The sequence below is a fragment of the Pleurodeles waltl genome, chromosome 8 (assembly GCF_031143425.1).
Source record: "Pleurodeles waltl isolate 20211129_DDA chromosome 8, aPleWal1.hap1.20221129, whole genome shotgun sequence".
Lineage (NCBI taxonomy): Eukaryota > Metazoa > Chordata > Amphibia > Caudata > Salamandridae > Pleurodeles > Pleurodeles waltl.
The window spans coordinates 739,578,409-739,592,310 of NC_090447.1; the positions used below are offsets into that span (position 1 = coordinate 739,578,409).

The window sequence follows — 13,902 nt, forward strand, 5'->3', positions numbered from 1 at the left end:
CAATCCAATCTACTCCCCTCCACTCCTAGGTACCGCACTCCACTCCAATCTACCTCACTCCAATGTACCGCAATCTGTTTCACTCCATTCTTCTCAGGTCTGATTTACCCCAATCCAATCTACTCCTCTCCAATCTACACTACTCCAACCAGTCTACCCCACATCATCCCATTTGACTCCACTTCATCCCAATTTACTCCAATTCAGTCTACACCCTCCACTCTGCCACAATCCACCCCACTCCACCCCAGTCTACTCCACTCTACCCCAATCTACCCCCTCCGTTACATTCTACCTACTTAATCTACCCCACTCCAATCTACCCCACCCCACTCCATCACAACCTACCCCACTCAAAACTACCCCACTCCACCCCAAACTACCCCTCTCAATCTACCCCAGTCCTTCCACTCCATTCTACCTCACTTTACCCCCTACACTCTACACCAATCCACCCCACTCCACTTTGCCCCCTTCTACCCCTAGTCTGCCCCTTTCCAATCTACTCCAGCCCACCCCAGTCCACGGCACTAACTTTTAGCCATGCTGAACAGCAGCCCTACTGGTGTACATAACGGCTAAAACAAATTGCTACAGTCAATAGCTCTTGCATAGGTGAGACCTATTGGCTTTACCAGTGTTTGTTATTTCTACTCTGTATAACTGGGATTACTAACCACTTATGTATGGGAAAAGACGTGCTCTGAATGGGAACCCCCATAAATACCCATTTTACTTTTGTGCGTGCAAAACAGTCGTCGTTGCCTGTACAGCAAATGGTATACAAGTTTTGTTACACTCTTTTTAAGATTTAGATTTGAAAGTGATTTTGTCAAAGTCATACGTTACGAGCTGAGGGAGCCCTAATACTAAGTCCAAACCCTATTGTATGGGGGGTATGCAGCTTAAAAAGGCAAACGCTTTTAACTACTTGGGGATTCTTTTTGCTTCTTTATTAAGTTGGCTCACCCTACTAACCTTAAAATTACAACAATTCAGCAGAACTATTGAAACGATCTTTAGGCTTGCTAATAGATTACATCATAAATCTGTTCAAGAATTAGTAAATATTTGTAAAAGTAACTGTATCTTAGTAGGAACATATGAAACAGGTTTGTGGGGTTACAGAAATGCAGAAACCCTTCATTGTGCCGAAAATGGTTTTATTCGTAGGCTATTGTCACTACCTAGAGGCATCGCTACTTTAATTTGCCAGGAAGAAATAGGATTAACCTATCTGAAAGCTATTATTGGACTAGCACCACAAATGTTATGGATCAACGGTTGGGACAAACCAGAGGCAAGCCTGATTAGATCTTTTCTTAATGACTGCCTCACACTTGATTGGCTGGACCGTATCCCTTGGTTTACTTATCTTAGAAGGACTTTCGAGATGATAGGTACCTCTGAACTATTTAAAAACCCACAATCAATAACTCTTAGTTGCAAAGAAACAAACACCGATACCTTGACTACTCTGTTACGGTTGGAGAAAGCCCAGCATAAGGAGTCAGTTGTTAGGTATTCCTCTGTGTCAACTATAAGTGGAATGGAACCCTACCTAAAATGCATAGTGAATCTCAACTATGGTCTTTACCGGACTACAGTTATTACCACAATTCTCTCCAAGGTAGCCTTTCCTTTGCAAGGAATTTGGTTGCAGGATCTTTTTCTATACTGATTTGATAACACCTCCAAACAATTCACAACTCACTTTGTTGTTTTCTCCAGTGTTTTTGTACCCGCAGACTTCCTATTTGGTTCCTATTTTACATAGTGCCAATGTTAGAAAATATATAGGGTCAGTTTGGTGTTTCTGCAGCAGCTACACTCAATAGATACTTGCCATGCAGTTATAAATTTGAGTAGCACAGGTAACTGGGAAACACTATGAAGTCTTACTTGATTAGTTTGAGGACGCCATTTTGCATAGGATTTAATGAAATGTATTTTATGTATTTGATATATTAATTTTAAAGATCTTAAACTAGCTAATGCGTTTTATGAATTGTATAACTTTGTTGCTTTTACTTTCATGACATTTGCCACATTAAGAATATTGATTGACTGATCATCTTCCTCCTCAGCCAGTACCCAGCATGGAGAAGAATCAGCCAAACATCTTTTGATTATGCTACGGGATACCACTTGTGAGGCCCTGGTCTCTTTGGGAGGCTCGGAAGCGGCTCACTGAGGCCCCCTGTATTTAGCAGCCCCATCAAAAACCTTCTGACCTAACACTTTCTTCATCGATTGTTGACCTTTATGCAAGGATGAAAAAGTTGGGACAAATGTCCCTAGCACATTTTTGAAGGGACGCCTGAAGAGGCTTCATCTCAGATGAAGCTAGGTGTCTAGTTTCTTGGGGATCTTTGGCCATGCAGAATATATTCATGAATGGGTGGCTATGTCAAGTGGTTTGGCTTGACAAGCCTTCCCTGATCAGTGCCGTTTTCAAGGTCATTCTCAAATTTGACCATTTTGCAGACTATCTTGGGAGTAATGGATGGTGACCTTGCCATCGAGGTAGGGTCTTGGGTGTTCATCTGTAACAGGCTCCTTACTTCGCACGGCACAGGTTTATTCGCTCCACAAATACTTGAGGCTTATCATGGCCATCATTTGCCTGTACTATTTGATTTCTCCCAAGGACTCATGACTACCAGCAGCTTGATCTATGTACCTTTCGTGTTTACATATAATGTTTAATATACATCTGAAGCCTTGACAAAGTCTTGAAGAAGAAACACGTGTTGGCTGTTTTGCTGTATGGACTTATTGTTACATTCGAACATCCTATTTTAACTTTGACCATTTATCACCATCTGGCTGCTCCGGACACACGGTCATTTTGTACAACGCAGTCTTTTGATTGAGATTTCTACTTTCTACCTGCACTTATAATAAATATCTACACATCATCTTCCAAGAACAAACTTTCTATTTATTCTTGAACATTATCAGGATCAGGATTCATGCTATTGGTGTGCCCTGGCCACTCTTCTTTCAATATTTAGGCAACCACCCACTCTTCAGTGTGTGGCCCTCCGACACCTGTGGTGGCAGATGTTAGGGCTAGCCTGGCACCCAACACCATATTGTTTAAATTTTTTGACTTCGCTCGGAGTTCACTATTGACATACGCTTTGCAGGCATGCAAGCACTCTCTGGCATCCGCCACCTTCTTCGCCTGACTTTCCTTACTTTTCTGTACAGGGGTCTGCTTAGCCTATGTGTTGACTTATTGCACCTCCTTGGAGCACCCTGGGTGATATGTCCTCGGGCTGACCATTTGACCCATCACCTGTCCCCCATTTCAGGGAGTTCTGAACATTTGGGTGTATCCTAGCTGAGGTATAAAGCTCAGCCATGTTCCTCCTCAAAAGTGCTTATCTGAGTTATGTGGGCTTCCTGGGCCCAAGTCTTCCTCCACCAGAGTGTTCATGCCTTGCATCACTGAAAGAAGCAGCATTTGCCTTCTCAGTGGCTCAAAGCCTTAGCTGACTGCTCCCTTAAGAGAGGAGTCTTAAGACCACAAGGAGATACTTCCCAATAGAGGCACCATATCTCCTCAAGGGTGTGGAATTTCTATAGCCTGAATCCCAGGGCACATTGTTTGGGGTCAAGGACAAAAGGTTTTCATGTTCATGGGTCAAGTAGGTCCAACCCCCTACAGCACAAATCCGTTGGCTGCCAGTTTACAGAGAAGAAAACTGTCTGCAGTTGAGGTAATATTTGTGTCCATATGTTAATGCTGTTCGAACCTATATTTATTGTTCATTACTGCAAAGCCTTTATTATTAGAGTGAGCAATCTACATAAACACTGTAAGGTCACACTGCACTATTGACCGTGCTTCCAGTAAAAAATAAAATGTGTGTACACATGTTGGAAAAAGTTTAACAATATGAACCTGTGTGTAATGCTCTCTGATTTGATGCAAATGTTTGCAGAAGCTTAAGCAAGATTGTTGATTCTTTGTTTTCAAAATAAAATGTTCAGGAAAAAATGCAAGTAGGAAAAAAAGTTTTGCTAAATTACTGTGAAATTGTAGGTACTATTTGAAGCATCATTTACTAAACTGTGGTGATGCATCCTAGTGTTTCCAAAAAATATTTATAATGAAAAACCAGTGTAACCATTTTCAACCAGAACATGGGCAACAGGAAAATAAACAAGCACTGGCAAAGCCAACCGATCTGACATTGGTGGTGAGCCTTTTGGTTTTGTCAATGCATGTCTTGCTTTGACATGACTTTTGTAACACTTTATGATTGTGGGAGCTGCCAGGCCTTCGCCATTATAGCAAACATTGGCAAAAAGCAAAAAAAAAAAAAGTTTGATCTCAAAAAGCACACATTGCTACAGTGGTTCCTGGCACAACTTTGTGTGCTAATTTGCTTCTTGTAGAAGGGCAGAATGTTGCAACGCACAGTAAAACCAGCCAATATATGGTTAGAGAGAGAAATACAATTTTACTAAAAGCAAAACGTCTTGGTTAACGTGAGACCTAATTGGGCGCCCAAGTCATAAAGAAAGTCACAAAAGTGCACCCATGGTGTATATCTTTGCATTATTGGCTTTCATAAATTCACAAGAATTTACAGAAGTAGACTGGGAAATCGTACTCCTCAAACATATATTTGAACTGTATTTTAGCGCAAGCAAATATCGATGTTTAGATATGCTCATGTGAAAATCCATTGAGCGTTTACAAGTTCACTTTCCCTCCAACCACTTTTGTCCCCCCCAACCCTAGAAGAACTTCTCCTCTACCCATCAGGAGTAAAATTCCAACCTTTCTCCGTTACATTTGTCCAGTAAGCATGCAGTTTAAAGAGTTTATGACTGCAGATTTCAGTACCACAATATCAAAGCAAGCTACGCTAATCAAAACAAGCATTGGCTTTGCCAGTATGTTTTAGCTATGTTGTACATCAGCATGGTTGGTGTTCCGCATGGCTAAATTTTAGTAGGATTACGGAGAGTGGCGTGGAGTGTTGTAAAGAGGAGTGGAGTGAACTGGAGTACAATGGAGTGGCATGTAGTGTTGTGAAAGGAGTAGAGTGTCATAGAGTGGAAGGGCGTAGAATATAGTAGAGTGTCACAGTGACATAGTGTCACAGAATGGAGTATCATGGAGTGGTGTAGAGTGCCCTAGAGGGTGTTGCTTTGAGTAGAGTGTTGTAGAGTTGCAGAGAGTGTAGTAGAATGTCAGACTGGAGTTGTGTAGGAGAGTGGAATGGTATAGAGTGGCGTAGAGCAGAGTGGAGTGACAGAGTTGAATGGCATAGAGAGGAGTGTAATAATGTGGAGGAGTGTGTCGTAAAATAGATTGGAGTAATATGGCATAGAGGGAGTTGCATAGAGCGTTGTAGAGTAGAATGGAGAGTCGTGGAGTGGCATGGAGTGGAGTAGGGTTTAATGGAGTAGAGCATCATACAGAGGAGTATCGTAGGCCGTAGTGTCATAGAGTGAAGTGGCATAAAGTACAGTGGTGCGGAGTAGATTGGCGTAGAATGCATTGATTTTGAGTAAAGTGGTATAGAGTGCAGTGGCATGGAGAAGAGTGGTGCAGAATAGATTGCAGTGGAGTACAGTGGTGTAGAGTACAGTGGCATAGAGTAGATTGTTTCAGAGTGGAGTGGCGCAGAGTATAGTGGTGCAGAGTAGAAAAGAGTGACAGAGTGCAGTGGTGCAGTGTGGCAGAGTAAAGTGGCACAGAGTGCAGGGTAGTTGGCTGAGAATGTAGTGAGGTAGAGTGCATTGATTTTGAGTAAAGTGGTTTCAAACGGATTGTTGTGGAGTGCAGTAGTTTAGAGTGGTGTAGAGCACGATGGTGTACAGTGGCACAGTGTTGAAGGTAGTGGCATAGGGTAGAGTTTTGTAGAGTATAGTGGCATAGAGTGCCGGGGTGCAGGGTAGTTGGCATAGAGTGCATTGGTTTTAAGTAAAGTGGGGTTGAGTGCATTGGATAGAGTGCAGTGGTTTAGAGCAGAGTGGCGTAGAATGTTATAGTGCAGTGACGTAAAGTAGATTGTTTCAGAGTGAACTGGCATAGAGTGCAGTGGCGTAGAATAGATTGTTTCAGAGTAGAGAGAAGTGGTGTAGAGTGGTGCAGGTTAGAGTTGAGTGATGCGAAGTAGAGGGCAGTGGCATAGAGTAGTGTTATACAGTAGTGGCATAGAGTGCAGAGTAGTGTGGCATAGAGAGTAGTGGTGCAGAGTGAAGTGTCGTAGACTGGAGTTGTGCAGAGTGGAGTGGAGTAGACTGGAGTGGTGTAAAGTGCAATGGTGCATTGTAGAGTGGGGTGAGTAGAGAGGTGTAGAGAGAAGTGGCCTAGATTGCCGCAGTGTACAGCAGATTAAAGTGGTGTAGAGTGTATTGGTGTAGATTGTAGTTCCATAGAGTCGATTGGTATAGAGTTGTGTAGAGTAGAGTGGAGCAGTGGCACAGAGGATAGTGGGGCAGAGTAGATTAGCATAGATTTCAGTAACAAAGTGCAGTGTTGCAGAATGCAGTGGCATACATTGCAGTGGAGTGCAGCGGCATGAAGTTCAGCGGTGTAGAGTGTATTGGCATGCAGTGTTCAGTGTATTGCATGAAGTACAGTGGGGTGGAGTGCAGCAGCATAGAGTGTATTGGCATGGAGTGCAGTGGCGTAGAGTGTATTGGCATGGAGTGCAGCAGCATAGTGTGTATTGCATGAAGTACAGTGGCAGAAAGTGCAGCAGCATAGAATGGAGTGGAGTGAAGCAAAGTAGAGTAGTGTGGCATAGAGTGGAATGGCACAGAGAGGAATAGTCTGCAGAGGCATAGAGTAGATTGTTTCCAAGTAGAGGGCAGTGTTGTAGAGCGCAGTGGTGCAGGGTAGATTAGAGTGATTTAGAGTTGAGTTTAGTGGTGTAGAGTGCATTGGTGTAGAGTGGTGCAGAGAAGAGTTCAGTTGACATAGTTGAGTGGCATAAAGTTCACGTGCAGAGAGTGCACTGTTACAGAGTGGATTGGTACAGAATAGAGTGAAGTAGCGTGGCATAGAGTACAGTGGCAGAGAGTGCAGTGTTGCAGAGCAGACTGTCGTAGAGTGCAGTGATGTATAGTAGAGTGGCTTTGAGTGCATTGGCTTCAAGTGCATTGGTGTAGAGTGGTATACAATAGGGTGGTGTAGAATGTATTTGTGTGGAGTGCTTTGGCATAGGGTAGTACAGATATGGCATAGAGAGCAGTGGCTTAGAGTACAGTGATGTAGAGTGCAGTGGCATAAACTGCTTGAGTAAAGTATAGTAGTGTAGAGTATAGAGCCATAGAGTGCAGCTGTGCATAATAGTTGGCGTATAGTACATTGGTTTTGAGTAAAGTAGTTTAGAGTGCAGTGGTGGAGAGTAGGGTGCAGTGGCGCTGAGTGGAATGGCTCTGAGTGCAGTGGTGTGGAATGGTGCACAGTAAAATACAGTAGCGTAGCTTGCACTGGTGTAAAGTGCAGTGGCATAGAGGGGAGTAGTGTAGAGTACAGGAGTGAAGAGTGCAATGATGCATACTATACAAGAGTAGTGTGGGGGTAGAGTGCAGTGACACTGGAGTGGAGTGATGTAGTGTGGAGTGGTGCAGAGTAGGGTGGACTGGCATAGAGTGGAACATGCATGGTGTGGTAGCACACTTACATTACAGACAACACATCTTGAATAGGAATCACCATTGCATTTGCACAGACATACAGTTTTACTGATATAAGTATGCCGAACACAGACTGTATTATTTGGAAATGTCATCACCTAGTGTATTGATTTGTTTTGATTGTTTTAAATATTTGTTTTCATCACACATCAGAATTACCAAAAAAAGGTGCCTCATTTTGCCTTTTCTAACTGAATTATCTGCACAGGCCATTTACAGAAATTTAAATTTTGTTGTGTGCTACAAAAAAATATATAATTGTCAGCCTTCCTTAAGCACTTCCCCGGTAGCCAACCGTGATTCAGATAAATCCTCTCTTTAAAGTCAGAAATGCAAACCCCTAGTCCCCTGGAACTTGCATTCCTTCTTTGCCTTTGAATGCACAGCAAATGTGACAAAGTAAGAACAAGATTTTTAGGTCTGGTTACAATCTTTGCAAGGAGTCTGAAAACAATTAGCACATCTAGCTAGAATAGTGATAGGTGAAATAGGAGGCCCAGAAACCTTGGCAGCAGTTGGACTACCTTGGGTGGATTTAATGCACTGATGTGCCGTGGTGCAGAGTAGATTAGCATAGATTTCAACGGTGGAGATTGATGCGTAGAGAACTGCTCGCAACCACCTTGTTTTGAACATTGGGGAAGGCACAAGAAATACCAAAAATAACTGTTTGTGCAATATTTCCATGTGTGTTTTTTTTGTTTGTGTTACGTTTGTTTGTCAAAAGAAAGTAAATATTATAACTTTCAGTTGTGGCGAAGCAGTTGAAATGTTCTTTTGCAATTGTGCTTAAATGGTATTTTATTGTACTTGTAAAATATTTTAATTTATCCCCCTGATTCATTCTGGTTTATTGCTGTGGTACTGATAGCCCAGAATCTGGGGATTAAATGGGCATTACTCTCTATACCGTTGTCTATATATGGTTACAGAACTCGAGCACTGGTAAGCAAATACATTAAATAGGGTTTGGGCAAATGAAGGGACAAACTTGAACTGGACAGCTTAAAACAAATAGAAAGTCAGAAAATGTGAGTTACAAACTACAAAGCCAATTGTAAACAACGGGCGAAATGCATTCCCAGGGAAGCTTTCCGAATATCCTCAAGGTGTTGTTAGCAAACCAGACAGCGGTGCTGTCTGGTAGGCTTCAACCTAAACAATAAGAAGATTCCCAAAAACGCAATAGGAATGTTCCCAAACCGCAATCCCCAAAAGTCTTATAATTCTCCTCCCCGGTGGCCCCTAAACAATTATATTCTCGCAGTTTGCTTATAGTAATTTTATTTGTATTGATCTGAGAGTCATTGATGGTGGTAATGCAATTTTTTCTTTATAGCTTCTTCTGCGGGGGGGGGGGAGTTCTATTTATTGCATTAATTTCAATTTATGATTGATGTTCACATGACTTTTATGGTCACTTATATTTTGAAGGTACATGATTGGTTTGTCCAAAACAACAGTAAATGTGTGATTTAACCGCTTTAGTGCGGGCGTCGGCCACTGGCCCTGGTGCGGCTCACGACCAGTGACCGTCACCAGGAAGGCGGTTAAAAAATCCTCGGGTGCTTTTCTTTTTTTTTTTTTTTCTTTTTTTTAAATACCCCGGGAGACACAGAAGATCTTCCGTGTGTCTCCCCCGCCCCCTACCCGCCCCTTTGGGACGGCGCACTGACATCACAATCTGTTTTCTACATCGGACCAGGAAGCAGCCTTGCGGCCGCTTCCTGCTCCAATGGGGAAAAGAGCCCCAAATGGCTTCCCTGTGTTCGGGAAGGCCTCGTTTGAAAGGGGAGACTCTCCCCTTTCAAACGAGGCCTTCCTGAACTGGTTTCGCAGCTGCGATCAAGGGCCAGGAAACCCCACTAGACACCAGGGATTTCAATAATCATACAGCTATAAAAAATAATAAAAAATCTATATATATCTATCTATATAGATATATCTTTCTGTATAGATATGTGTGTGTGTGTATATATATATATATATATATATATATTGATCACTTTTGTCAACGCGTGTGTGGTTTCCCTTGGGGCTGCAATTGGCCCCAAGGAAAACCACACCCACTTATAAAAGTGATATATATTCATCATCAGTTGTCTTGCAGTTGCAGCTTGCGTCTTCAGAGCAATGCACATACTTCAAGTGACGCGTTTCAACTGTAGCTTTTAGGCAGCAATAAAAAAGTCAAGTAAGTCGTGTGATTATGTTTCTGTTACAAAAGGATCAGACTTTTGTCTACAGGCAGTTTTGATACCATAAAGTAGCGCAGAAGGTTTATATGCCTAATGCAAAGATCAAATCTGTATTTTTATGTAAATAGCTGAGTACATTAGTAAAGTCAGCCATTGCCTGCGCTATAATACAAATTAAATGCATGTGCCGGGGGGAGTATGGAGAGATGAAGGGCACTTTTGCTGGGTGGTAGTGAGGGAATCCAAAGGAGGAGGTCATGGGAGTGGGAGCACGATTAATGATTGTTGGACTGGGTGCTAGAGGCGCGAAAGACTGTGACGATTGGTATGTGACAAGGTGAAGTAATAGTGTGTCTTTTTTTGAGTGTCTTGAAAGAACGTGCTGATTGAAGAAACAAAGCTAAGGTGACCTCTATTGTTGCAGGTATCACACACACACACACCCACCAGCAATTTTGTGACTGTCTACGTAGGCTAGTGTTTTAGAGCAACAGTTTAGCCAGTAGCAGAGATGGCACCTCGTTGGATGACTGCTGCTCAAGCCCTCACTCAGGTTATGGAGGACAGCTCTCACGTAGGATCAGAGACTGAGACAGCAGATACTGAGACAGCATCTGAGGGATAGGACAATGGTGCAGACTCTGGGAGTGATTTTTTCAGTCTGAGGATAACTCCTCTTCCACTGATTATGAGGGAGGTGATGAGGTCAGTCCTGCTGTCCCTTCGCAAGCACAGTCTGTGCAATGGGACAATAGCGGGTTAGCCCAACCCAGAGAGCAGGTGCATGCGGCGGCAGGCACAGAGAGAGTGCTCTCTTGGGAGCTCCCCAATTTAGTTCATCCCCAAATTCCACAGCCCAAATCGTATTGTGGAGACATCAAAATTATCTTTCACAAAACCAACTGGTTTTGTAAGGCAGTCACCTGCGTTTTTTGGTCCTGGGCTCGGCAGCCATATAGGGAAACATACCAAACCCAGACATTTCTGGAAACTAGACATCCGGGAGAGTCCACAGAGGTGTGATTTGTGTGGATTCCCCAAAGTTTTCTTACCCAGAATATCCTGCAAAGCTGAAATGTTGAATAAAAACTCTTATTCTTCTCCTGCAATTCCGTCACACAAACTACAGGAATATGCTGGGATCCACAAAATTCCTACCACCCAGTGTTTCCCCACCTGTTCTTATAAAAACACTGCCCCACTGGAGTGCCTGTACCTAATGCCTGCATCAGGAGTGTATCACCCCAGGGTCAACAGTTGCCCTCATCTAAGGACCAACATTGACCATTGTTTGATCAATTCCTGTTGCTGGCACTAGGCCTACCCACACAAGTGAGGTACCATTATTATCGGGAGACTTAGGGGGAACACTGAGTGGAAGGAAATTTGTAGCTCCTCTCAGATTCCAGAACTTTCTGTCACCGAAATCTGAGGAAAAAGTGTTTTTTCTGGCCAATTTTTGAGGTTTGCAAAGGATTCTAGGTAACAGAACCATGTGGGAGGCCCACAACTCACCCCATCTTAAATTCCCCTTGGTGTCTAGTTTTTAAAAATGCACAGGTTTGGTACGTTTCCATAGGTGCCAGCTGAGCTAGAAGTCAAAATCCACAGGTAGGCACTTTCCAAAAAAACACGTCCATTTTCAGGTGATGTGTCCATGTTGCGTTTCCTGACGCGGGCATTAGGCCTACCCACGCAAGTGAGGTACCATTTTTATTGGGAGACTTGGGGAAACACAGAACAACAGAACAAGTGTTCTTGCCCCTTGTCTTTCTCTACATTGTTTCCTTCCAAATGTAAGACAGTGTGTAAAAAAGACGTCTATCTGAGAAATGCCCTGTAATTCACATGCTAGTATGGGCAATCCGGAATTCAGAGATGTGCAAATAGCCACTGTTTAACAGCACCTTATCTTGTGCTCATTTTGGAAATACAAAGGTTTTCTTTATACCTATTTTTCACACTTTATATTTCAGCAAATTAATTGCTGTAGTCCCGTTATAGAATGAAAACCCATTGCGAGGTGCAGCTCATTATTTGGCTGTGGGTGCCTAGGGATCTTGATGAACCTACAAGCCCTATAGATCCCTGCAACCAGAAGAGTCCAGCAGACGTAATGGTATATTGCTTTCAAAAATCTGACATTGCAGAACAAAGTTCCTGAGTAAAACATAGAGGAAAATGGCTGTTTTTGTTTCAGCTCAATTTCAATATTTTTTTATTTCAGCTGTTATTTTCTGCAGGAAAACCTTGTAGGATCTACACAAATGACCCCTTGCTGAATTCAGAATTTTGTCTGCTTTTCAGAAGTGTTTAGCTGTCCAGGATCCAGCATTGGTTTCACACCTATTCCTGTCACTAACTGGAAGGAGGCTGAAAGCACAAAAAATAGTTAAAATGTGGTATGTCCTAGTAAAATGCCAAAATTGTGTTGAAAAATGTGGTTTTCTGATTCAAATCTGCCTGTTCCTGAAAGCTGGGAAGACGTTGATTTTAGTACCCTTTATGGATGCCATTTTCAGGGAAAAAAAACACAAGCCTTCTTCGACATCCCTTTTTTCCCATTTTTTGAAAAAAAAAGAAAGGTTTGCTGTATTTTGGCTAATTGCTTGGTCTCCTCCAGGGGAACCCACAAACTCTGGGTACCTTTAGAATCCCTAGGATGTTGGAAAAAAAGGATGCAAATTTGGCGTGGATAGCTTATGTGGACAAAAAGTTATGAAGGGCTAAGTGCGAACTGCCCCAAACAGCCAAAAAAAGGGCTCAGCATGGGGGGGAAGGGGGAGGTCCAGCTGCTAAGGGGTTAAACGTAGAAGGCTATGACATTGTGACAAAACCAAGGAAATAGGTCTGAAACCTGGGCCGCAAATTGCAAAGTTTTATAAAGATTCTGTTTTTATCACTGCAGTATTCAAATGTATACTATCACATAACTTATATTTTTAACAGTAGTACGAAGTGTGAGAATAAATGCTGGGAAGTTGTGTGGCAAGTGGTTGTGTGCTATATTTTCTTTTATGTTGAATGGCAGATCACCTTGCAATAAATGTTTCCAGGTGCTGGAGTTGGGCATTGAGGGAAAGGTGCCTGAAAGTTACTTTGACTTGGACAAATCTTGTTGACCATAGTATGCTTGTGTGACCCCATGCTCACCGTTGTTTATTTATATTGTTATTATGAAGCCAACACCATTTTCTATTTTGATTTTTCAGGGCAGACTGTTTGTACTCTCCTTTTAAAATAACTGCTTCTGTAGTTTGCTGCCTTTAGCATTTCTGTTCCGCCCTAGCGCATGTCAGCATTCATTTAAAAATCACTTTTGAAACATTGTAAATTATTTGTTCTTGTGGTAGGTTGTAGGTTCAAGGCAACAGTTCAGTTCCTAACTCGACCAGATCTTCCAAAATTGGCATATCAGAAGATTAAAGGCAAGAATCCAGGTGTTATTTTCCTTCCGGGCTATGCCTCCAACATGAATGGTCAGAAAGCAGTTGCACTTGAAGACTTTTGCAACTCACTTGGACATTCCTTTGTAAGGTAGGGACTGTGTTGGTTGTTAATGCTTCGTTTCTGCTCTTGTTTTAAATCTAGTCCATTTGATGTGTGATGCTATCTCTGAACTGATTAAAGGTTTTTCTTGACTCACTTCAGGATGTCTAATTTGTGGTTCCATAACTTGCACGACTGATCATATTTTGTTGCCAGGTAGATGCCATTTAAAGGTAAGTACTGAATTTTTACCTAAGGCCGCCTCCTCTTTTCTCTACAAAATGTTTTTGTTTTTTTCAGAGAGATTGGCCAGTAGGAGCAAGACTCAGTGGTGTCAGGAGTAAGCATCTTCTACGAGGCATGGCCCTCATCCAACCAAGTGCACATGAGAACCTCAACAAAAAAGGCGAAACCTCACTGAGCACTCCTTTGCATTTATACTTAGACTCAGGAAATCTTTATTTTAGTGAGGCCCAAGCAATAAAACCACAATAGCAAGATGAAGACAAATCTGTTATTAGAACATGTTTCCTATTGAAAA

At 42.4% G+C, this 13,902-nt stretch overlaps 1 protein-coding gene and 1 long non-coding RNA gene across 2 annotated transcripts in view; one reads left to right on the top strand and one right to left on the bottom strand.

Annotated features, from left to right (window-relative positions):
- ABHD10 (abhydrolase domain containing 10, depalmitoylase) overlaps positions 1–13,902 on the top strand; it is a 188,743-nt gene that overhangs the window by 74,343 nt on the left and 100,498 nt on the right. The window contains exon 2 of the mRNA XM_069204941.1: positions 13,226–13,409. Within this exon, the coding sequence (XP_069061042.1) occupies positions 13,226–13,409 (184 nt within the window). The remainder of the gene's footprint in view (positions 1–13,225; positions 13,410–13,902) is intronic.
- Positions 1–13,902, bottom strand: part of LOC138250259 (uncharacterized) — an 83,777-nt gene that overhangs the window by 13,569 nt on the left and 56,306 nt on the right. The gene's annotated exons all lie outside the window — the stretch shown is intronic.